The sequence below is a fragment of the Miscanthus floridulus genome, chromosome 6 (genome assembly GCF_019320115.1).
Source record: "Miscanthus floridulus cultivar M001 chromosome 6, ASM1932011v1, whole genome shotgun sequence".
Classification (NCBI taxonomy): Eukaryota; Viridiplantae; Streptophyta; class Magnoliopsida; order Poales; family Poaceae; genus Miscanthus; species Miscanthus floridulus.
This window is the reverse complement of record NC_089585.1, coordinates 32,269,721-32,294,879: the sequence shown is the minus strand read 5'-3', so window position 1 is coordinate 32,294,879 and position 25,159 is coordinate 32,269,721. Positions and strand designations below refer to the sequence as shown.

The window sequence follows — 25,159 nt, the reverse complement described above, 5'->3', positions numbered from 1 at the left end:
GAAGTTATACCAATAACCATAGGTGATTGTTAACATTCATATATATATATATATATATATATATATATATATATATATATATATATATATATATATATATATATATATATATATATATATATATATATATATATATATATATATATTTTATTGGACAGCAAAGTACATCTGCAGATCACATAAGGATAGAGACAGGCCAGATCACTCCAAAGGATCAATGGGCCCACCAATTATTTGTCCACAGTTGGTCACTGCCTCACCGGTGAAACTACACAGTTGAGATCCACAATCAAGACCCTCATTTATGTCGTTGCTTATAATTTGCCTCACTGGAAGAAATTTTATATGCTAATGAATTTTTGTACGTATGTCGTTGCTTCTCCGGCTTGCACCCACAAGTAGTTCTTGCAAGACAACCCGTGGCGGAGTTTCAGACTCACAGGAGGAGGCTTAAGTCTGTCTAACATTTCCCGTAACTATTGCAATTGCAAAAGTAATAAGCAATGTAGTCATGACGGGCACGGTGAGGAGTATCATGGACGTGCCTGGTCAATGGTCATCCAAGGTCCGCAGTAGCTGAGGGCATCTTTTGAGTCGTGATCTCCTCGTATTGCATAGGCGAGGATAAAGTTTACCATTGACATATTTCCTCAGACTCTGCGTAGAGCGGGTGCTCTCTGTACTCGTACGTCCTTTCTTAGTACTGATACTGAGGCATGGTCACAAGCTGAATCAGAATCCAACATCTTCACGCACAACCCCACCTGTTGATCCTCTGAAAAGTTCAGCATGGCACATGGTTGGTGATAAAGCATAGTTGGTGAGCTTTCCGATGACAGCTGAACGGGAATGATTTCGCTAGCCAAGCATACTTCCGACGGAATACAATCTATCGTGGGCTCAGTTATACTTAGATGCGAAAATTTTGACTTTTAGCTACTGTAGTACTTTCGTTTGTATTTGGTAAAAATTGTCTAATTATAGATTATTTAGACTTAAAAGATTCGTCTCGCTAATTACGGATAAACTGTGCAATTAGTTATTCTTTTTACCTACATTTAATGCTCCATGCATATGCCGTAAGATTTAATGTGACGAGAAATCTTGAAAAATTTTGAATTTAGGTGGAATCTGGGCCTTAATCACCATCCTCTCTCTCTTCCGTCGACCCTCCCTCCCTCTACCTCCATCTCTCTCCCACATCCTCACCACTCTCTGACACAAAAAGTGAGGGAGTACTACTGTCCTGTTGTGGCACTGACTGAGTTTGAGCTCGCTTGACCACAGAATCCAATGTACGGCGCACATGCTTTCTTTCGTCAGCTTCGTTCCCTCTGACTTTATTAACATAGCCGAAACAGCAAGCTCAAGACCAGCTCTTCCAACTATTCTATTTCTATAGCTGAAGGGTTCCTGAGGGTAGCATGCCATCCATGGTGGATTCTACTGTCGAGGCTCCAAATGCTGAAGCCAACAGGAGGTAATAGCCCAGTCGTATACTCTCATGTGATTTGCTCTCAGCCCTTCACTGCTTGTGTCGGTTGGGAACTGTTTTCTTTGATGGGGACATGGTGATGGATGAGGCACAGAATCCCCAGTCTTGAAAAGAGCTAGCCGAGATATTGTGAGATTCCTTCTCTTCCAATGCTCCAAGCCTTACTTCGCACTCGAATTGCTTTGCAAGGAGAAGCGATGGATCCTTCATTTTACCTTTGCTTCATGATCGTTTCCGCATTATTTAGCCTTGGAAATGCGGGTAGTTGGACGCCTTCAAGTACAACTGACCTTTTCTTGATAGGTGACAGAGACCTGGGAACTCCAAGATGGTCTTAAGCAATGTACGGGCTCTCCGGAGGCAGCTCCCACATCCAACATTTCCCTTCATATTGTGCTCTGCAGACATCTGACCGACCATGGAAGTGCAGGTACGAACTAGGAACGCCTTCTTCTCTTGTATAGATTTATGTTCTTTTTTTTCTGCTTTTCGCCGCCTAGTCTTCGAGTCTGACGGAAGCAAAAAAAATTGGTCAGAAAATTGATTGGAAAATCATAGCAAAAGTCTTGGATGTCAAATAGACGTAGTAAGCTTAGACCTGCTGAAACAGTCCAATTCGGTTTATGTCTGACTTCAACAAAATACTGTTCTTTTTTTTTTAATATTCAATATTACTACTTCATTCCAAAATGATAGGCGGTATCACCAGCAGATAAGGAAACCGGACCAGAAGGATAGAGTAGCCATACTGGTCCATTCTGCCGGCTTTGCATAATACCGAACATGGATGGCAAATCAGGGAAAACGGTGCAGAGTCTGCCTGATACACTGTCATCCCTCATGGGGCTCAACAAGTACCTCACACCCAGCTGGATTGAATCAGTGTCTCACATCATCGAGGAGTTGTCACCAACCAAACCAAAGATGAAAGTAATGGTTCAAACGGCTCAAAATATCTGTCCTGATGATACAGAATCAGATGCTAAAGTTGCAAAGATTCAAGGTATGCAGTTCTAACACTTCCCCTCACCCTCTAAACATTTCTGAATATTTTTTTCTTTTTTTGGTTACAGAACAGATAAACTATTTTTGCTGAATGTTCGACTAAAGCAGATAAAACAGCAATAAAGTTCTCATATCTTCTCTTTGTTTGGTCATGACAGAGGAACTGGTTTTGCTGAATGCTAAACTAAAGCAGATAACACTGCAGAAGAGGCAGTCACTAAATAACTATTTGGATCTCAAAGGTTGAACTTTCTCCTCGATTTTTTGTGTTTGGCTTGATAAATATAAATGTCACTAAATGCAATGGAAGTTGTTAGAGTTCTGTTAATTCACATGCATTCATTTTCCAGGAAATATAAGGGTGTTCTGTCGTGTAAGGCCTTTTCACCATGAAGAGGATTATCAATCCAGAACTCTGTTCACCCTGGATGAGAATAATGTATTCCTAAAAGTTGCTGAAACCAAGATTAAGCAATACAAGTTTGACAAGGTTTTCAACCAATGCTCAACACAAGGTATAATAGATTTGCATTTATAGGAACTGTGATGTTGAAGTGAATAATTTGAATGCCAGTGAGATTACAATAGTGTGGTTTCCAGGTGATGTATTTGCTGAAGTTGAACCAGTGATAAAATCAGCTTTAGATGGCTATAATGTTTGCATATTTGCCTATGGTCAGACAGGTAGTGGGAAAACTTATACCATGGTAAGCTCTACTCATTCCAAGTCCTTATCTCATTCATGAAGAATAGATGAAAAATAAAAAGTCCAAACAAATCCAAACCAACAGAAATTTAATATTTGATTTTACAATCCATTACCACTTGAATCAGGAAGGCAAGCCTACAGATCTAGGTGTCATACCACGTGCGATTCAAGCACTGTTTGATCGAACTTCAGAGAGCAACAGAAGGTTTCTGTTCACTTTCAGTATGCTCGAGATATATATGGGAAATTTGCGAGACCTGCTAGTTCCAGGAAGCAAGACACAAGGTTTTAAGAAAGTACCAAGGTAAATTAGCACTTTCTCTTAAAATGCTGGAAGGGCTACCTTGTTGCAAAACAAGTAATGAAATCTTGTTGACAGTCTACGGACTACAGATGGGAAAATAATGTAAATATTATTTGGTCAATGTTGATAGTTCTGGAAAACTAAAAATATATAACAATGCTACTATAGTGCACTTGTGTTCCAAGGCTACCTAGTGGTCCTCCACAACCAAGAAAATGAACAGGGCCATTAAAATGTTGCATTAACGCATAGGCAACATGTCAGTATGCCAAAAAATAAAGTGTGAATATTTAGACATAATAAAAGGATCTAAATTGGGGGTAGTGTGACAATCCAGCAACTGTCCAAGAGTCAAGACATGAATTGGAATTCGCATAGGTGGTTCTTGTACAATTTTGTTGATGCAGATTAACTAACTGACATACATATGTGAACACTTATCACCTTTTCATTTGTTGGAAGTAAACAATTATTCTGTATACAGCCTTTCCATCAAAACAGATCCTGATGGTGGCATCGAGATTGAAAACCTAGTGGCAGTTACTGTCAATAGTTTTCAAGAAGTGAAAAGACTATATGAAGTGGGGACCCGCTTTAGATCAACAGCTTCCACTATGGCTAATTCTACATCAAGCAGATCTCACTGGTAATCTTTTTTACTTTACTGAAGAAAAATCCTTACTATAACAATTGAAAAGGCATCAGCCATGGCTGCATCTGACTGAAAGAGACCCTGAATCAAAAGTGCATGCTTACTGAAACCTTATTATGCTTGGATAGGAAAGTAGCTGCTTTATTGAAAATACCATGGAAGAATTTCTATAGTAAAGCCTTATACTCTTCGTTATGTGCAACAGTTTGATTCGTATTGCATTGACCTCATTTGACGCACCAGAGAGAAAAAGGGCAAGAAACAAATTATGGATGATTGATCTAGGTGGAAGTGAAAGGCTTGTAAAGACAAAGGCAACTGGGAAAAGACTCAAGGAAGGAAAAGCCATAAATCTGTCACTGTCAGCCCTAGGGGATGTGATAGATGCACTACAGACCAAAAAATCACACGTCCCTTATAGGTAAATAAAATCCCTAATATACTGGTGTTTGGCAGTTATCACAACAGATTTTTATTTTCGAGACAATGATACACATTCAACTTCTTAATTCTCAGGAATAGCAAGCTCACACAAGTTCTTAGAGATTCTATAGGTAAGTAGCACCTCACTAACAATTCCAGAAATGCAGAAAATTGCTGCTTTCTTATTTTACAAACTCAGTTTTCTTGTAGCTCACCTTGGTGTATTCGTGTTGACAGGATGTGAGTCCAAAACTCTGATGCTTGTTCATATCCGTCCAAATGAGGATGATTTGTGTGAGACCATCTGTACCTTGGGTTTTGCAACAAGAGTCAGAAGTATTCGCCTGGAAAATGAAGAACCACAAGTAAGCATTTGCAGTGACGCTAGCTTGTATATAGTCAAGAAAAGAAAAGGAAGAGACCAGCTTTGTACATTGCTATGAACTAAACATTAAAGTAGATAAGAAGCCAATGTCAGGCTGCTTTGATTTTCAAAGACAAGTGATAATAACAAGATGAGAGTATGTTGAACTTGCAAAAAATGTTCGATGTCCCAGAAATTGTAATAACAATCTGTGTCCATGTCTCCATGAACACAGATGAGTAATCCATTTATTAGGATGTGGTTCCACACAATCTTTGCTGCAAAAAACTAATATTTTGATCTTGTACATACAGGAAGTAAAAGCAAGAAAGGAACATTTGTTAATGGAATTAGAACAGGAGATCAGTGATCTAGAACAAGAATGTGAAGGTATTATTAGAAAGATTAAGAAGCTCAAGGAAACAATTGAGCATTTTAAAGGGCCTCAACCATCTGTTGAAACAAATTTCGACATTTCACATCCATCCGGTGAAGAGCTGAAAACTGACATGTCAAAGAATACAAGGAATTCAAAGAATCAGAGAGATGTTTCTTCCAGGTTACCAAGGTTTATGAAGCCAACAGCGTCTAGCCAGCATAGGATAGGCTTAAATAAACACATACCTGTTAGTAACAAGACAAAACCACCAGTGCCACGAAAGAGAAGGCCTTCCTCAGTTTATGCTGAGTCTGTAAGGCTGCCAGTAAATGCTGTGACTTGGCAGTCAGAATGCAGTTCTGAATGCAGTATCTCCATGACAAGTGACATGAATTGGGTACCGAGTATACAAGATGGGACAGAATGCAGCCAGGATACATCAGAATACGAGACCAAACAAGTGATTTTCTCAGAACATGAGAAACCACCACAGGGTCAAGTGATTTCATTCGCAGAATCAGCGAAGACGCAGGATAAAACTGAGGAAATGGGCATTATAGACATTGACAGCTGGATTCATCAACAAATCATTGAAAACACTGGCATATGCCACAGTGAAAGGATGCTAGATATTACTGAAGTAAATGAATATGAAACTTACAATTCTAGTACTGCTTCACCAGTTCAGAAGGAAATGACTAATGGTTCTAAACTCTCACAGGATGAAGATAGTGACCTGAACCTCCCCACGCAAAATGTAGAAGATATCAAGGAAACCAGGGCTCTTAATCAATTCACAAGAACAGAATTATATACTCCTCCATCAAAAGAACTTTGCAGCAATGTCAAAATGAAGGAACATAAGAATGAAAAGCTTGCGTGTCATGGAAGTTGCAGAAGATCACTGCAGGAAGAGCTCGGCAACTGGAAGCCAGAGCAGCCAGACAAGGGACCAAAAGCTGTTCCAAACATGCAACCTGAAAACAAGTTCCATGACAATGAACACCATATAGGTAACTTCCGTTGAACATTAGAGGATGAGCTTCCATGAAAATATATTTTCAATGAAAAGAACATTATGCATCTAGTATCATCTAGATTTATTTATTACTTATAAACTGGTATCAAAGTAGGTGAAAGGATTTGCAGAAAAGCTGTTATGGTCAACTTGGCCAGGGATGCCTGTCCCAGACCTAAGTGAAACATTTTAGGATACTCATATACTGAGGTAGATTAAATTCCCAAAAAAGGCCGAATATTTTAACATACAAACTAGACTAAAAACTAAATCTTCTCATTTTATCATAGTGCAACAAACCGAACAGGTTCGTGGGTTGGACCATTGAACTGGTCAAACTGGCAACCTCACTGTTTGGTTCAGTTAAAAGAGTAACCATTCAACTGAACCGGTTCAGTCGGCCAGTTTTATGATGAACCGGTGAACTGGTTTTGTGATGGACAAGAAATAAGTTTGATGTTTGCACATTAATTTAGTACATTAGACAATAGACTAATGTTGGACCAGTGAACCAGTAGCTTGACCGGTTCGATCTCCGGTCCGGCTTTTCATTCTATGAATTTCATGGTTTTGCTTCCACTTTGACAGTTATACCAATGGGCATATTGTGCCTAATTGGGAAGCTCTATATTTACTGATTTTGTTCTTCTCTACAGGTAAGTTGACAAAGATCATTCGAGCCCTTCGAACAGCATGGATTGGTGCTCTTCTTGGACTAGGCACCATGAACCTTGGATTAGAGCAAGACTTCTTCAAGAGCTTAACACTCTGATTTAACTAGAATTTCACCATCTTAAAAGGATTCAACGAAGTTGTATACAATTTAGTAAGAGTAACTACTTCAGGAATCAATGGGCACAGTGCATATATATTGCCACAATGAAATGTAAACTGCCAATATGCCACAGTGGCAGGTGAATTGCTAGTCTGAAATAGTTTCTTTGTAAATGGATTTTTTTTTTTTTGAGGAATCAGGAGGAGCCAGGGGCTCCCTACTGCAAATTTATTAAAACAGGGAAGTAAAACAAACAAAAACGAAAAGCAGCGAGCAGAAGAGGGAGAGATTCAGGGTACAGAGAAGGAGAGAAAGAAAAGCATGCAAATTACAGAAGAGAACTGATCCGTGAATCTAAGAGGGGGGTGATCCTAGCTTTCGACCTGTGCAGTAGCAGGAGTAATTCCACTGTAATGAAAGAACCAGTTGCACAACCAAAGGTCCTTGCTAGATGACTCAGTTTTTCATTGCTCACATTGATGGGGACCATCATTGATTTAGAGAAGTTAATTTTCAGACCAGCTGAGTCACTAAAGGATTGAAGAATACCTTTGAGAAAAAAGAGCTGTGTAGCTGAGGCTTCCATAATATATAAATGGATAATTTCAAGAAAACTGGGGGAAAATGGGAAAAAATACTATATATGACGAATTTCGTAGTATCATTCTCAATTTCTCATAAATGATTGTTACAGTATGCAGAGAAGCTATTGCAATATCTGAACTTTGAGGGAGAGTTATTTACATCTCCAAGCTATTTCAGCCGATTGAGCTCTATATAGGCCAATATCTGAACTTTGAGGGAGAGTTATTTACATCTCCAAGCTATTTCAGCTGATTGGGCTCTATATAGGCCATTAAAAATAACATGTCACAGTAATGACTTGTACTATGACATAATATGACATCTTTCAGATAGCAACTTAAATTACTAGAACTTATGAACTAAAGCTGTAAAGTAGTGGTGTATTTTGTTGCAAATATATGCAAAAGGAGAAGCATGTCAACTGGGGAGACAACCATAAGTTTATATCAAGTCACGAGGCCCTGCAGCTGATTTTTCATACCTGTAAAGGTCCATATGCTTCAAGAAAATCAAATCTATTGTGCAAAAGTAAGTCTATGTAGATCAGTGTTTTTGAGTTTGACTTTATGTACCAAGCACCACCTACTCTTAAGTCAAAATCCTTTGTAGAGCCTCAGCACATCCCATGTGACACAAATATATATACACTTGATAAGTGTAAAAAAAACTCTAAAAGAATATTCAATCCTTCTTCCACAGAAAGAAGTAATCCATAGAGCAATGTATATACTCAATTGACTTCAGTTTACCACTGGTATTGTTTTTTCTTTTAAGCATTGATGTCATATAAAGAATCAGATATCTTCTGAGCATATCTGTCAATTATGCGAATAATGGTCTTGCATAGTGATCTTAGCCTTCTTCAATAGCATGTAGTACTTCAGGGAAAACAGAAGCAAAACCAACAGATTTCATGTTAGTGTTGATCTCACATAATACTTCACATATCTTATGTAAGAAAGGATGAGACCCATCCCTGGAAGTGAACTCATGAACCATGCCATCAACTTCAATGGAACTTGCCCCTGGCACATTCCTCAGTCCCCTTTCTTTCATCGCCTTTCGAAGTTTGCTCACATCATCCCACCTTTCCTGTTCTGCAAAAATATTCGATAGGAGTATATAGTTCCCACTGTTGTTAGGCTCAAGCTCAATTAGGTGCACCAAGGCTTGTTCTCCAAGATCAGCATCACCATGGGTCCTAGCTGCAGCAAGAAGAGCTCCCCATATTGCTGCATTTGCCTTCAAAGGCATGTCCTTAACCAAATCTTGGGCCTCCTTTAAACAACCAGCACGGCCTAGTAGATCAACCATGCACCCATAATGTTCAACCTGTGGCTTAATCCTGTACTGAGACACCATGATATTGAAATACCAGCGACCCAGATCAGTTAGTCCAACATGGCTACACGCTGACAAGATTGCTAGAAAAGTGACATCATTTGGCGCCATATTCTCCCTCTCCATCCGGCGAAACATATCAACAGCTTGCAAACCGAGGCCATGCAATGCAAATCCAGCAATTAGTGTCGTCCAAGTCACGACACTCTTCTCCTCCATACCCTCAAACACCTCCACTGCCTTCTCAATACACCCACATTTCATGTACATGTCTATGATCGAATTCATCAGTGGTATCTCCTGGCTCAAGCCCCGCCTGACGACAAATCTGTGCACCCACTCCCCTAAATCGACCGCACCCAGATCCCCACATGCTACCAGAACTGACAGCAATGCCACACCATCAGGCTCGATGCCCTCCACCTGCATCCTTCGAAACACCTCGACTGCCTCCTCCGGACGCCTCATCTGCGCGTACCCGCCGATCACCGTGGTCCATGACACCACATTCCGCTCCGGCATGACATCGAACAACTCCCGCGCGTGGACCAGGACCCCGGCCTTCACATAACCGGCGATCATAATGTTCCAGGCCACAACGTCCCTAACGGCCATCTCGTGGAACACGCTGCGCGCGTCGGCGACGTGTCCGCAGGTGCAGTACAGCTGGACGAGGCTGGCGGAGACGTGGGTGTCGGAGGCCACGTGGCCGGCGCGGAGGAGCAGGGAGTGGAGCTGCGGGCCGAGGAGGCTCCTGCGGAGGAGATGCGTTGGGAGGCGCGCGGCGGCCCTGAGGTACACAGAGGGGTGTACGCGGCGGAGGAGCGCGGCGGCGTGATCGCTGGTTTGCTGCGGGTGGGGCACGAGGCGGAGGGAAGCGAGGAGGAGCGCGGAAAGGAGACGCGGGTGGCGGTGGCCGCCGCGGGGGAGGAGGAAGGCGTGCGCCTGCAGTAGGTGCCGTGGGGAGGCGAGGCGCGGGAGCAAGGAGAGGAGGCGATGAAGCACAGGCGACAGTGGCGGGGACGGCGGCATGTGGGAGCCGCCGTGGTGACCGGCGGGTGACCGGAGTTTGTGTGGCCGTGGCGCGGGGTTTTGGGAATTTTACACAGACACGATAGGGTCATTTTGTTCGGCTCGGCCCATTACGCAGCCCATATACATAAAAAATGTTCTTTTGACCCGCCTCAAATTTTGCAGTCGTCTAATTTTCATCTTCATCCACAATAAACTATTTTCTAAAAAATCTATAATAAAACCATTTTTTGATCATTCAACTTTTACTGCACCTGAGCAGTTTTGATGGTGATTTTTATTTACATGGCGCCACATCAAATGTCCAATGTGGCATTATGCTAGCCACAAAAGAGATAAATCGTACTAAGGGTCTATTTGATACAAAGGCTAAACACTAGCTGACTAAAAATTAGCCAAAATTAGCTCTAGTGCATACGAACAAGATGGCTAATAGGTGGTCTAAATTTTTAGATAAGTCTTCAACTAGTTGGTAGCCAACCTTGGCTAATTTCTTACCAACTAGTAACTAGCTCTAGCTCACCTAAATAGCCCTAAGTTGAAAGTTGAAGGAGGTAAATTTGTACTAGAAATGTTACAAAACAAATTAGTCTATAGCACTGAAAGAATCGTGATTTCATAAAATACCATTGAAATATCTTGGACACGTGAAAGAGAAGGGGAGGAGGTGGATTCAAGGTGTTAGCTTCAAACGGTGACAGGATGCCAGTTTGGGTAATGGATATTTCACGTGTCTCAAAATGCAATTCCTTCAATACTAATTTTTCCTTAAAAATATCCAAGTATTTTTTTTAAAAAAAATATGCAACTTCTTAAAAATTTATAAACAAATTGATTTAGCTCAAAAATATGAAACTAGTTTCATATTTCTTTTCTAAAAATCATTCTTTATCTTATGGTGCCAAAATTATAATTGATTGGATCTTTGAAGTCTTTTTGGTGCTTATTTGCTAGTAAATGCTCTTATTGTCTATCATAATTGGTCTACTTGAGGTCCAAGTGACTTTGATGACAACACGTGTCATATAACTACATCATACTTAGTACTATTTATTAGTATGAACATAAGTGTCACTCTATCATGTTCATGACACTTGATCCTATTTGTCCAAGCATCATGATCTATGTGCTACCATCTAGATTTTTCTATTTGTCGGTGTTTCGAGTTACCACCAATAAGTAAATTTTTAATATTACGCGTCTGGCTCGGATGGTGTGCTTAGAGGACACGAGGTTTATACTGGTTCAGGCAGAATGTCCCTACGTCCAGTTCGTCGCTGCTGCTCGTGTTACTAGCACTGAAAGCTTGCAGTAGGGGTTACAAACAGACGAAAGAGGGATAGGTCCTAAGTCTCTGGTGGAAAGGATGAACGGGTGCTGAGAGCTCGTTTGTTGCTCGATCGTATGCTGGTGTTATGCTCTGATCGGTTTGAGGTGGTTTGATCAGGCGTGTCCTAGATCGATTCGATGTGTTGCGATGGTCCGATGGTCAGATGCCTCTAATGGGAGGCCTTGCTTTCCCTTTTATAGGCTAAGGGAAAGCATGGGTTATAGCGAAGGAAGAGAGGAGAATTAGAGAGAAAGAGAGAGGAGAAGTCCTTCAGGATCGCTGGGTCCTTCTTCTCTTTCATACAGGTCTCGTCGCCCCTGTAGATGTCAACAGGGACGGCTTCGCATCGCGGTACTGTCTATCATTGGCGCCATGCGCAGGCATCATATACTGGGCATGGTGCTCCAGTTTGTCCCGACGAACATTGTGGTGAACTTACACGCCCGTCAGTGTTCATATGGGGGTTAGGCAGAACAGCACCGGTACGCCCGACGCTGTTCAAATCCTTCAGTATGGCCCATCGAGGCCATAGGTTACATCGGGGCGTGTTGGTCTCTTCCCTGGTGTTAGAGCTTTGAGTCAGGCCCATATGTTTGGACCAGGAGTGGTTGGCGGTGGTATGGGTCTCCGTCGAGCGAGGCAGAGCTCGCGGCCTTGGGGTCAGGCGAGGCGGAGCGTGAACCCAAGGGTCGGCGCGAGACGGGGCGCACACCCAAGGGTCAGGCGAGGCGGAGTCCGTGGCCTTGGGGTCAGGTGAGGCGGAGTGCAAACTCAAAGGTCGGGCGAGGCGGAGCCCATGGCCTCGGGGTTAGGCGAGGCGGAGTTCTCCCCCAGAGGCCGAGCAAGGCAAAGCATAGACCCAAAGGTCGGGCAAAGCGGAGCTTGCGTCGTTGACTGCTTGGATGCGTCAATGTTGATGGTCATTAGCTCCTCCTCTTTGGGTACCCTAGTATTGGTCCCCGATAGTAGCACCCGAGCCTACGGAGGAGTAGAAAACTCCTTCGAATGTTTTTCTGAGCTGGAGGATGTAGGGTCGAGATGGCGACTAGAGGGGGTGAATAGTCATTTCTAAAGCTTAATCGCGTTGACTAACCGAAATAAGTGTGAAATTAAAATTATCGGTCTAGCCAAGACTACACCCCTCTATCTATGTTCTCTAGCACCCGTAAAGATCCTAATTAAGCAACAAAGGTGCCGGGCTAACTAAAGCTCACCTAATCAATTCTAGAAGCAAGGTCACACAAATCTATGCCACTAGTACTTTAACCAATGGGGAGCTCCTACACATGCTAGTAAGCAAAAGCATAAAGCCAACTAAGCTCACTAGCAATGCTCAATAATAAGGCAACCAATGCCAAATTAGAGAGCGCAAATACTTAGCTACTCAAACTAAGCAAAGTGACTAACAAGGTTACATAAACTAAATTAGTCACGCAAGGGAGCTACTTCTATGCTACACAAGCAAGAAGGTAACTAGTGAGCTATACAAGCAAACTAATTATAAGAGCAACTACACAAGCACAATGTATATGAAAGTAATTACAAGTTTGTGTAACGAGGATGCAAACCAACAGGAAGAATAAAGTTGACATGGTGATTTTTCTTCTGAGGTTCATGTGCTTGCCAACACGCTAGTCCCCGTTGTATCGACTGCTCACTTGGTGGTTCAGCGGCTAATTGGCATCACCCACCAAGCCCGCACGTCGGGCACCGCAAGAACCTACCCCAAAAGTGAGGGTAGCTCAATGACATGCTTTACTAGAGTTGTTGTTCATGGCTCCCGCGGGACGAGCACAATGCCCCTCACAAAGCTCTTCTCTGGAGCACCACACAAGCTTCTTGTGGGCTTCGACGGAGACCACCACCAAGCCATCTAGGAGGTGGCAACCTCCAAGAGTAACAAGCACCACCGGCTTGCAACTCGATCACCTAGTGCCACTCGATACAACCTCACTATGCAATCGTACTAGAATCGCTCTCTCACACAATCGGATGATCACTATCAAGCATATGTGAGATAGAGGGCTCCCAAGCACTCTCAAGCATGGACACAAAGTCCCCCGAGGTGCTTAGCTCAAGCCATGGCCTAGACCCCCTTCTATTTATAGCCCCACAGGCTAAAATAGCCGTTACCCCTTCACTGGGCATTTTCGGGTTGACCGGACGCGGCGGTCATATCGATCGAACGTAGGACCTCATCATCCGGTCAATGGATGCTCGCCATGTGTCACCTCCATTTAACCTCAGTTGCTTGATCTCAATGGTCAAGTGATGACTGGACATAGCTACTCAAAGTGACCGAACGTAGGACCCCAGCGTCTGGTCACTTCTAGTAAGCTTCCACAGGTGAAAATTTGTGACCTGACGCGTTTGGTCGGTCATGAGCGGAAGTAGCATTAGTGTCCAGTCATTTCTCCTCTTCTCTGTGCTGCCACATCAATGGGACCGGATGCAGCCACCCAGCATCCGGTCATGAAGTGACCTAGTATTCGGTCAAAGACTGGCGCCTGTGCCTTCACTGCTGCCACTAGCCAGACATAGGACCCCAGCGTCAGGTCACTACGTGACCAACGTCCAGTGCATACTATGAAACCCTATCTTTTCTATATAGGGCATCGGTGGCACCGTCAGACTGTCCGCACTCTACGGGCAGACACTCCATCGGTGGAGTTTCGAACCTTTCTCACCTCCATTCCATCGCCGAGTTGATCCACATCAATCTGACTTCATCTCCGTTATAAATGTGCTAACACCACCATGTGTATGTGTGTTAGCATTTTCATAATCATTTTCTAAAGGATTAGCCACTCAACTTGCCACGCCAATCAATCCTAGCGATGATGCAAAGTTAGATCACTCGAGTGGCACTAGATGATCGATATGCAAACAAGTTTGCCCCTCTTGATAGTACGACCATCTATCCTAAACCCAGTCATCAACTTCTCTACATACCTATGACCAGTGAAATGAAATGCCCTAGGTTATACCTTTTCCTTGCGCATTCCATTACATCTCCTCCAATGTTGATGCAACACATTCACCAACATGATCAACAATGATATGATCCACTTCATATCATCATGTGATCATATTGGTTCATCGATCTTGACTTCACTTGCTTTTCACCATTGCCTTCGTCCATCAGTGCCAAGTCTTTGCTTAAGCTTCACCACCACGTGGTCCATCGCTCCAAAGTCTCCAACTTGCCCTTCACGCTTGCAATAGGTCCATCAAGCCAAGTCATGTCTTGATCTTCTCCACCTTAATCACATGACTCAATGTCATGTCTCATTTGCAATGAGCTCCTTCATCATCACATGTGTGAGCTTTGCAACATCTCCAAGCCATTTTCACCTTCATGGCATATGTTGCTCACACACATGTACCTGTGGACTAATCACCTGTGTATCTCACATAAACACAATTAGTTCATCTAGGTTGTCACTCAATTACCATAACCACACAAGGACCTTTCAAAGGACTCTAATGGACTTAGCCTTCTTTTGTCGCCCATGGCGTGACCTAGGGATGGTGATTCTCTTTCATCAAGATTGGACCCCTCGGGGGTATAGCCATGAGGTTTGGTGGGTCAGAAAAGGTCCTTCCCTAATTTTGACCCCTTCGGGGGTCTATCGTTCTATGACCGTGCGCTCGGTCTCCTTGTGAGCCCAACTTTCCTCGAGCCCCCACGCTTAGCGGAGGTTCGATCGAGGGTCGGCTCGTCTCTATGATCGTCACCCCGTCCACGGTTTCTACAACTGAAGGGGCTGAGCTGTGTTGTGATTTTCCTCTAGGACGAGCTACGGTGCTCGGTGAGTTGTTAGCTAGCTAGTCCAAGTGGGGCCCCAGCATCCCATTCATAGGGATCCAGCTTGGGTCAACTGGTGACTGGCTCTAGACTGTCAGGGATCAATCCATATAGTTTTTGGGTCTATTCGCCCAGTCCCGAGGGCTCTCTGCCTTTCTTCTAGAAAAAACCATGGACCGTACCCGACCGAGACTCGATCGTGGGCTAGGATGCTGAAAGGTCCTAATATGGCTAGAGGGGGGGTGAATAGCCTATTTAAAAATCTACAAATTAACTAGAGCAATTTGATTAGTATGACAAATAGCGTAATGCAAACTTGCTCTAGCTCTACAAGGGTTGCAAGCCACCTATCCAACAATTCTAGTTGCAATGATTACTTAGGCACACAAACTTGCTACTCCAAAGAGCTCAACTAGATGAATGTAAATAATAAAGCAAGCTCTCAATTCTAATTACACTAAAGAGCTTGTATCAACTAGTTTGCAAGAATGTAAACAAGTAAGTAGGGTGATTATACCGCCGTGTAGGGGATGAACCAATCACAAGATGAAGATCAAGCCAATCACCGGGAGAATGCAAATGACAAGAGACAACCGATTTTTCTCCCGAGGTTCACGTGCTTGCCAACATGCTAGTCCCCGTTGTGTCGACCAACACTTGGTGGTTCGGTGGCTAAGAGGTATTTCACAAACCTCGTCCACACGATAGGACACCGCAAGAACCAACCCACAAGTGAGGTAACTCAATGACACGAGCAATTTACTAGAGTTACCTTTCGGCGCTCCGCCTGGGAAGGTACAACTCCCCTCACAATCACCGAAGGCGGCCATGAACAATCACCAACTCGTGTTGATCCTTCACCGCTGCTCCAACTGTCTAGGTGGTGGCAACCACCAAGAGAAATAAGCGAAATCCGCAGCGCAACACGAATACCAAGTGTCACTAGATGCAATCACTCAAGCAATGCACTTGGATTCTCTCCCAATCTCACAAAGATGATGAATCAATGATGGAGATGAGTGGGAGGGCTTTGGCTAAGCTCACAAGGTTGCTATGCCAATGAAAATGTGCAAATATTATCCCTTGAGCCGGCCATGGGGCTATAAATAGAGCCCCCATCAAATAGAGCCGTTGTACCCCTTCACTGGGCAAAACATGCTCTGACCGAACGCTCTGGTCATACCAACCGGACGCTGGCCCTCAGCGTCCTGTCACCCGATGGACGCCACGCGTCACCAGCTTCAAACGCTGTTTGTTAGATTTCAACGGCTACAAATTTGACCGGACGCTCCGGTCAAAACTAACCGGACACTGAAGCCCCAGCGTCCGGTCGTTTCTAGTAAGCTCCCCGAGGCATGTTTTTTCGACCAGACATGTCCGGTCCACCTTGACCGGACGCAGCCAGCGTCTGGTGCTCAACCCTTAGCCACTGTGCAGACCCATCAGTTTGACCGGACGCAGAAACCAGCGTCCGGTGCATCTTAGGTCCAGCGTCCGGTGCAACACCGAAACTGGCGACCTCTCTGCCAGCTCGACCGGACGCAGCCTTTCAGCGTCCGGTCGCTGAGTGACCCAGCGTCCGGTCAGTAGACCGACGCCAGCATCATTTCGACCAACTCCATTTCAACTCTAACTTCTTCACCCTTACTCAAATGAGCCAACCACCATTGCATCCAGCGCAATAGAAAATAGACATTTCATTTTTCCAAAAGCGCCGAATCCCGCCTCGCAAGCTCGGCGGGAGGGAGAGAGGGACCCAAACCCATCTCAACCCTACAAACACCTTGTGCACATGTGTTAGCATATTTTCACAAATATTATCAAGGGTGTTAGCACTCCACTAGATCCTTAATGCATATGCAATGAGTTAGAGCATCTAGTGGTACTTTGATAACCGCATTCCGATACGAGTTTCACTCCTCTTAATAGTACGGCTATCTATCCTAAATGTGATCACACTCACTAAGTGTCTTGATCACTAAAACAAAATGGCTCCTACATTTTATACCTTTGCCTTGAGCCTTTTGTTTTTCTCTTTCTTCTTTTCCAAATTCAAGCATTTGATCATCACCATGCTATCACCTTTGTCATGATCTTCATCATTGCTTCATCACTTGGAGTAGTGCTACCTATCTCATAATCACTTTGATAAACTAGGTTAGCACTTAGGGTTTCATCAATTAACCAAAACCAAACTAGAGCTTTCAGATGCCCGTGACACTCGTGCACTGGGGTATTGGCCGCTTGTGGGCCCATCCTTCTCCACCCTTTACCCTAAGGGTGCTCGGAGTGGTTGTCGAACCCATCGATTGGCCAAACTTCGAACTCCTAGGCCTAGATAGGGCCATAGAGGTGTTTTTATATTCGTATTCCTCTTAGTTGTGACAAGTCATGGCCTGTCCAGAGAGGCAAAACATCTAGTGAGTTTTTTGAGGGAACGAATAGAGATTGTGTGTGCACATCCTGCGGTGAGACGTTGTGGCAGATTGTCGTAGGCGTGGAGATCTTGGCCGGTGGTTGGTTTCCTCACACCCGTCGCCCCTATAAAACCAAAGGGTTTGCGCCCTGGGTTCCATACCTTACATCCTTGCCTCTGTAGCCATGAGCCCATGACCACCACTGCTAATCGCTTAGGTTTCCTACCTCTGCATCTCTATCGCCATTGAGCTTGCATCCGTCCACCCCCACCTCCAATGGATCTGTGGTGCGGCTCTAACATCACCTTCCAGTGCATGGAAGGCCTCGTCCGTCATGGCCTTCTCTACGCATGGACCTCGACCGAGGAGTGGCTACTGGCCGATGAGGAGGATCTGTCGTCGCCACCCAATGGCTATGTGGTGTCATTCGTCCACTTCTATGAGCGTGGGTTCGTGACCCCCACCCACAAATTTCTTCGGGGGCTGTTGCATTACTATAAGATCGAGCTGCAGCATCTCAACCCCAACGGGATCCAGCACATGGTAGTGTTCATCACCCTATGCGAGGGGTTCCTAGGGATCACCCTCCACTTCGATCTGTTGAAGTACTTCTTTGCCATCACCCTCCAAAAGAAGAGGGAGAAGAGCGGCATGCAGGAGCTACATATGCCAATGGGGTGCACCAGCATCTAGCTCCGGAACAATCGGGTTAGCGAGTACCTGCCCATGCGGCTCTCAATGTCTAATAAGGGGTGGCATTCACAATGGTTCTACCTCAAGAACAACACCACTGCCCCTCTACCGAAGTTCACCGAGCGCCTGATTGAAGAGGGTTCGGAGTCATGGAGGAAGTGGGGCATCTTGAAGAAGGATAAGAAGAAGATCTGGGACCATATCGCCGCCATCCACATCCTAAAGGAGAATGGTCTGAAGGGGTCAAGCGTCATCGAGGCCTACCATGCAAGGAGGGTGTCACCGTTGATGATGCACGCGCTCTTGTTATACGTGATGGCATCCAAGGCATCGTTCGACGGAACGGTGCTCGCCGAGGGGGCACCCCCCAACTCTGAGATCGTGCAACGCATTAAGGAGGCAATGGAGCGCTCGTGGAATGGTGCGGGTGCCCCCTCAATTTCATCTTCCTAGTGCTGGGACATCCTCCAATGCAGTCAGAACCAGGCTATGTCATCTTTGTAAGTTTCTCCCTCTCTTGCCTTCTCTTCAATTAATTTCTTGACCTCTTGATACTAACTTTGAGAGGGGCAGTGCTAGCCGAGGGATCTCATCCTCACAGATCACCCAGTGCCATTGCTGAGGGATTTGGCTGTGGCGATGGTAAATCACACCAATGGTGAGCGGCTGAGGAAGGCAAAATAGGATAGGAAGAGGAAGAAACAACAGAAGTTATAGGCACGGGAATGATGGGTGGACACCGATAGTGATGATGATGATGATGATGCCGACGACGAGGTAGCCGGTGACATTGAGTGGGATGACCTAGAGAATGAGGATGCACTAACAGATATCGGTTCATCCCTGTAGGCGTCGAGACCCTTCCCTTTCTATGGAGGGGAGGGTATATCCAGGGAGCCAGAGGAGGCAGGCCATACCATCGGCCTGCCCCAAGAGCCAACAGGGATGGGCAGTTCTGCCACCGCTCTCGAGGTGCTAGCAGAGCTAGGTGGCTCTGCCGTCGCACCCCAAGAGTTAAGGGGAGCGAGTCCCTCTGCCCAGGAGCAGGGGGTGGGCTCGAAATGGCCTCATTCCGATGAGACGAAGTAGTGATCGGGGGGTTCACCCCCCAAATGTGTCTGTCGCCTGATGGCGCTGAGGTGAATTATTAGCTCCTCTATTTTTTCTATTTTGGTTAGATTTCATCATGACTTATGCTTTTTGTCTCTTGCAGTGTCGATAGGCAGCATAATCCTTTGGTACTGGCACCGAGGAAGAGCGTTGCCCTCCAATTGAGATGGCAGATGTCAGCTGGCGGCACACCCATTTCGGGAGGAAGCAGCGCCAGTGTGACCGCATTGTCGGTCAGTCGAACACTGCCCATGGTGGCGCCCATGCCGTCGGTGGGACGGGCGGACGTGGGGGCTTAAGGGAAGCCTTCGGAGGTCACAGAGTAGCTGATTATGGCTGGCGATACCACTGCTGATGGCAGGGTGGACGGGGCTACCGTCTATGTTTGTGGCACCGACCGAGGTAGGCGCGACACAGCCGGTCGTGACCCTACCAATGCATGTGAAGGTGGCGACGACCATTATAGACGAGTCACAACCAAGCGCAACCATAGTGGCGCCTGAGGCACCGGCGCATCCTGCGCCATCAACAGCCCAAGCGATGGCGCCTAGCATGGGCCAAACAGAGGGGGACGCGGTCGAGGGGTCCCCAGGAGTCATGGTGGTGGTAGAGAGGTTGGTGTCTGCACTACTAACCCCTTCCATCGCCATAGGGGGCCCCTTGGCAGGGACACCACGACGAGAGGGGTCGGCGGTGTTTAGGATCGGCGGGGAGTCGTCCCTGGCCCTGATGTTGGTGGGTAGTGACTCACCTGCATGGGGCGAGCCCCTGCTCTGGTGGACAAATCCGTAGGATCCAGCATCGACGCTCTTCACCCTTGATGACACCGCCGAGAGCATGGAGCGGGAGAGCCTCGACGTGGGGATCAAGCCCATGCTGGAAGCCTTGGACCTCGCCAGGGGTGCCTTGCACAACATCGTTGTTCCCTCCAGCTGGGTATTTGCTTGATCCTACTTCTTGCCCTTTTCCTTCTCTATATATTTTTTGTATTCTAACCATCGTTTCCCTATAGTCCCTCGTAGCTCGTAGCCAGGGGAAGTCTTGGTTCCTTTATCAATAGAAGGAGACATGGGACCTCGTCAAGGAGGCACAGCTACGTGGGGAGGTGATCACTCAGCTTGTTGCCACCTAGTAGAGGGTGGCTGAGCTGACTCCCCTCGCTGAGGAGGCAAACAGTCTTCGGTCATGGGTGGCTGAGGCCCATTGGGATGCTGATGAGGCTAGGAAGGCGTTTGAGACCCTATCGACGTGTTGATGCAAAAGTGGATCTGCAAACACAAAGGGCTAATACCCAAATTGATATCCAAAGCGTGCCAGTCAATTTGACCTGTTAATCGACAAGGATGAAGATACGAGCACTTTGATCCTGACAACAGCGATACGCCCGAAAATCATGGCCAAGAGGTACTCATGCGGAACTCGAGAATCGCCGAAGGTTGCACTGCGATGCAACTCGCCGAATCAATGAGAACTCATAAAAAGAAAAATGTGCAAATTGACGAAGTCGCTGAAAAGTAAGTAGATGCAAATAGGAGTAAAAATTGGTTTTGATATTGATTGATATATCTTTTACATTGCCCTTCAATCTATATTTATACCCTGATCTAAAGAGACATAACCAAACATAACTAGGACACCAAATCCATACCTAAGGAAATACGTGACTCTTACATGAATCATATTCTAATAAATACAGAAAAGGAAATCAACTCCTATCTATTTCCCTGTCCGCCTCAATTACGATGGAAATCTCACCGACCTCCTTTCCATCGGCATACTTCCTATTTCATCGGCAGTAGTCTTCAAGCCTTCCTTCATCGGCATCAACAATAACACCTCCAACCTCATCGGCAACGCCCGAGTCTAAATCAACCTTTCCATCGACCACCACTAGTCATCGGCAACCATCTTTACAAGCTGACTTTCATTGGCTGTCAGCGTATACAGTAACTTTCCTCCTGCCGATTAGTCCACTCCGATCATTTTGACACGTGCAAAAAAACGGTGTCAACACATGCCCCCCAATTTCGGAGTATAAAACCATTAATGCTCCAAAATTTACTCCAGATAACGTTTGCCTTCGCCCGATTACCGTAACTCATCCTCCAAGCCAAAACCTGATCTGTTATCAAATCTAATCAAATCTAATCCTGATTCACGCACCTCAGTAAATATCGCACAATCGCCAACCACTCTTGCCTTGATTATGGTTAAGATACCGAAACAATAATCCATCGGCAAGATCCTCACATAATAATGCTGTCATTTTCAGAATTAAAATATCCTGTACTGATATCTCTTCCAAGTCATGATTACTTGCCATCAACTCATCTGTACAATCCCCTGATTATCGTGCGAACAGTTACCATATCCATCTGAACCACCTTGACCTACATGCGCGCGGTATAGAGATAAGTCCAAAATACCCCTACTCCAAGCGACTTATAAATAGATTCCTCCAGAACGCTCGTCTTCTACCCTCAGACTCCAATCTTTGACATTTTCTCTTTCCGGCGACGACTCCGACGAACAACTGCGCGACCTCAACCAACAAGAACTCTTCTCCAGCGTTAACCTCAAGTCTCCGGCTCGTGCCCCCATCTTCCTCAAGATAATGGCAATCAACTTTGATGTCCCTGCGGTTCGTTCCACTTCCATTACCTTTTACCTCGATTCCCCTAGTTTTTGCAAGTTCATACAGTTGATGATTTTTCTTTTCTTTTGTTCTCCGGACCCTTTAAACTTAGGAACTGCACAACAAATTAGTTATTCCAACCGATCAGCCACATGTCCAATGCCTAGGACCAATGGGCAACCTAGATCCAACTGATCTGATTAATGCAGAGGTTAACAGAATCCCCTTTAGAGCCCAAAATTTCTCTCTGAATTTATGGAAAGACACATTCCGATCTTGGCCCAAAACCACCAAAGGGTGGAAAGATTGGTACTTGAGGGTTAATAGATCGATGCAAGTATACTGGGCAGAACGGAAGCTAGACCAATGCATTAGGCTATCTATTGCCTATATGCAAAAGAACGAGTCAATGATGATTGCAGCTGCTTACTTCTGGTCAGACACAACAAACACTTTTATGTTTGGACATGGCCCAGCTACTCCCACACTTGCCGATGTCTACATGCTTACTGGCTTGGATATTTCAACTGCCGATGAAGGCTCCATCTATGGCAGAAAATCTGAATATAGGGTGAATACCCGCAACATCAGCGGTTGGACGGGATACATTCAAGAATACCAGAAGACCGGGACAGTTAACCAGAGGGAACATGCCACATTCTTGAATATGTGGTTAGAAAAATTTATCTTCTATGGTCGATCAGTAGGACCAACCAATGCTTTCCTCCCCACAGCTGAACTCTTGGCTAATGGTGTAAGGTTCCCTCTTGGCCGATACCTTCTGAGCTCCACTTATTATCTTCTTCATCAAGTGTCTCAGAAACTTTTGCTTGGCGAACCCATCGACAACTTAGGAGGCCCGTGGTGGTTTATCAACATGTGGCTGAATACCCATATGCACAAACGTTTGCAATGGGACTTCTTTGCCCAACAATTCCCACGAGAAATTGCTGAAGACCACGTGCTTGGGGACGAGGAATCGGCAACACGCTCACCCCTCAATTTTGGTGAAGCCATAATTGTCCTTCCTAGGACAGAGGCCAATGAAGACCAGATCGGCAGATTCTTTCAAAGCTTCTACAATGGCCTTTCTCGTGATCATAGGGCCTGGGTACCTTATGTTGACGAAGAAAATAGATTTCCCCTTCTTTTCAACTTTACCGATGACACTCTGAATCAAGATAATGAACTCATGATGGTCATCATTACTCCCAGGGCAATTCCAGTAAACACATTCGGTAGCGGGAAAAACACTAACATCACATATGAATTTTACAACCCATTGGTAGTATCCCGTCAATTGGCTTTTGGGCAACTGCCAATCAAACTTTGCTTTGCCGATGTGATCAAACCCAGAGAAACAATCACCTGCGGAACAAATTGAAACAAGATAGTGCGACTCTCCCCCGATGCCGATACTACAGATGTCAATATATCCATCTGGACACCAGTATCTTTCATCACCGAATCATATAAGCAATGGTGGTGAGAGTGGAAGGAACAACTGTTTGCAACATCTGCTCAGACATATCGGCACGTGATCGACTCTAAATATGCCATCCCCAATGATGTAGTAAGTTTCTTTTAACTCCCTTCTGCTTTTTCCCTTCATATATCGGTAACTGACTCTCTTATGACAGGTTAACAACCCAGCACCATCTGTGAGCAAAAGTGGGAAACCCTTCGATCTTCAGCCTATTTCCCTGATATCACCGATCGGCTACAACGCCCCTACCTTGGCTACTTTGACTCACCAGAAGATCCGTGCCAAGGCCATCACCTCCAAGTCCAAATTGGCTACAGCTAGGGCCACTCCATCGGCTGCTGCTACAACCTTGGTCAAGGCATTCAAGGTAACAATCCTGTCTATTTCTACTTATGTCGATCACAAACTGTATTAACATTAATCATCAGGGGGTAAGAGCCGCTGCTGGATCGTCATTGGCAATTCCTCCGATATCAAGCACCACTTCTTCTGACAAACCTTCAGAGGTATCCCTTTGATTTCACATTTTATCTATTAAATATCATACCTTACACTTGTTTTGCAGCAACAAATGGGTACATCGGCAAACGTACCAGATGTCCAAGCTTCACAACCAACAAGTGCCGATGCCCCCCAGCCAACCGTTGCCGATGCCCAAGCAAAGCGCAAAGCCTTGATAGATGTCGAGGCCATAGCCAAAACGACAAAAGTCCACACCGACCCCCACATCTGCCCCAATGTCATCGGTCATCATACCCCAAGAGCCAACCACCGATGAGGTTGCAGAGGATATCCCATCGGCAAGCTCAGCCGATCCCCCACACGGCATACTCTAGGTTGCTTCCTCCAGTCAAGCACAGGAAATTGCCTTGAAATAGGTAAACCGATTAACCTAGCTGATTTACAATACTCATACTTATCCTTAACTGACCTCCTTTTCTTTTCCTCAGGAACAAGACTCCCCAAACAGCCTATTCTCCTTTGCCATTGACGTCTCTGACGATGATGGAGAGGAAATAAGTTCTTTCCTTGCACTAGGAACAATATCGGCAGAAACTAAGTCCAAGTTGGAAGCTCTCCTGAGCTTGTTACAGCAGGATACCACCCAACTGGTAGATGACTCGGACCCTGCAAAGGCAATTTTCAAAACAATCCATGGCTAGGTCCCTACCAACGTTGAAGAAGTACTCTTCCCAGCAGCCTATTTAGAAAGCCGCCAACTGCAATATCAACGGGCTGCTCAACGTATTGTCGATAGAGCAGCTCAGGCTCAACTCAAAGAGGAGATGCTACAACTGAAACAAATTGCCGATGAGAAGCACAAGGGCATCGGCAACTTGCAGACTTCGGGCGCTGAACTTAAGCAGAAAATCTTAGATTTATCGGCAAAGAAGATGGCTCTATTGGCTGAATTGAAAGAAGTCGAGGCAGCCTTAACTCATGCTCAACAAGAAGAAAGCCAGCTACCCAATGCCATCAAGGCCCTTCAGCAAGAAAGAGACACCCAGGCTCGCAAAGCCTTGGCCATGAAGAAAAAACTCAAGCCTGTAGAAGGTGCTGCCGATGAAGACATCAAAGAAATGAAGGAAGCCGACCAA

At 45.2% G+C, this 25,159-nt stretch overlaps 2 protein-coding genes and 1 pseudogene across 3 annotated transcripts; 2 read left to right on the top strand and 1 right to left on the bottom strand.

The window, feature by feature from the left end:
- Positions 1-1,210: 1,210 nt before the first annotated feature.
- Positions 1,211-7,751, top strand: LOC136455896 (kinesin-like protein KIN-14B). 2 transcript variants are annotated; one of them, XM_066455608.1, is made up of 14 exons: positions 1,212-1,480; positions 1,799-1,925; positions 2,192-2,498; positions 2,659-2,742; positions 2,851-3,015; positions 3,101-3,207; positions 3,335-3,513; positions 3,998-4,159; positions 4,371-4,586; positions 4,682-4,719; positions 4,826-4,953; positions 5,267-5,971; positions 6,053-6,344; positions 7,006-7,751. In XM_066455608.1, the coding sequence occupies exons 3-14, from the start codon at positions 2,279-2,281 to the stop codon at positions 7,119-7,121; spliced, it is 2,412 nt and encodes an 803-aa protein (XP_066311705.1). In that variant the 5' UTR covers positions 1,212-1,480; positions 1,799-1,925; positions 2,192-2,278; the 3' UTR covers positions 7,122-7,751. The 2 variants fall into 2 exon arrangements, with proteins under 2 accessions (XP_066311704.1, XP_066311705.1); XM_066455607.1 differs by having other exon boundaries at positions 1,211-1,480; positions 5,267-6,344.
- A 97-nt stretch (positions 7,752-7,848) lies between these two features.
- Positions 7,849-10,091, bottom strand: LOC136455897 (pentatricopeptide repeat-containing protein At5g56310-like). The gene has a single exon (XM_066455609.1). It carries the CDS (start codon positions 10,080-10,082, stop codon positions 8,562-8,564), a length of 1,521 nt encoding a protein of 506 aa, XP_066311706.1. The 5' UTR covers positions 10,083-10,091; the 3' UTR covers positions 7,849-8,561.
- A 12,486-nt stretch (positions 10,092-22,577) lies between these two features.
- LOC136460461 (uncharacterized) lies at positions 22,578-24,724 on the top strand (annotated as a pseudogene).
- The last annotated feature ends 435 nt before the right edge of the window (positions 24,725-25,159 follow it).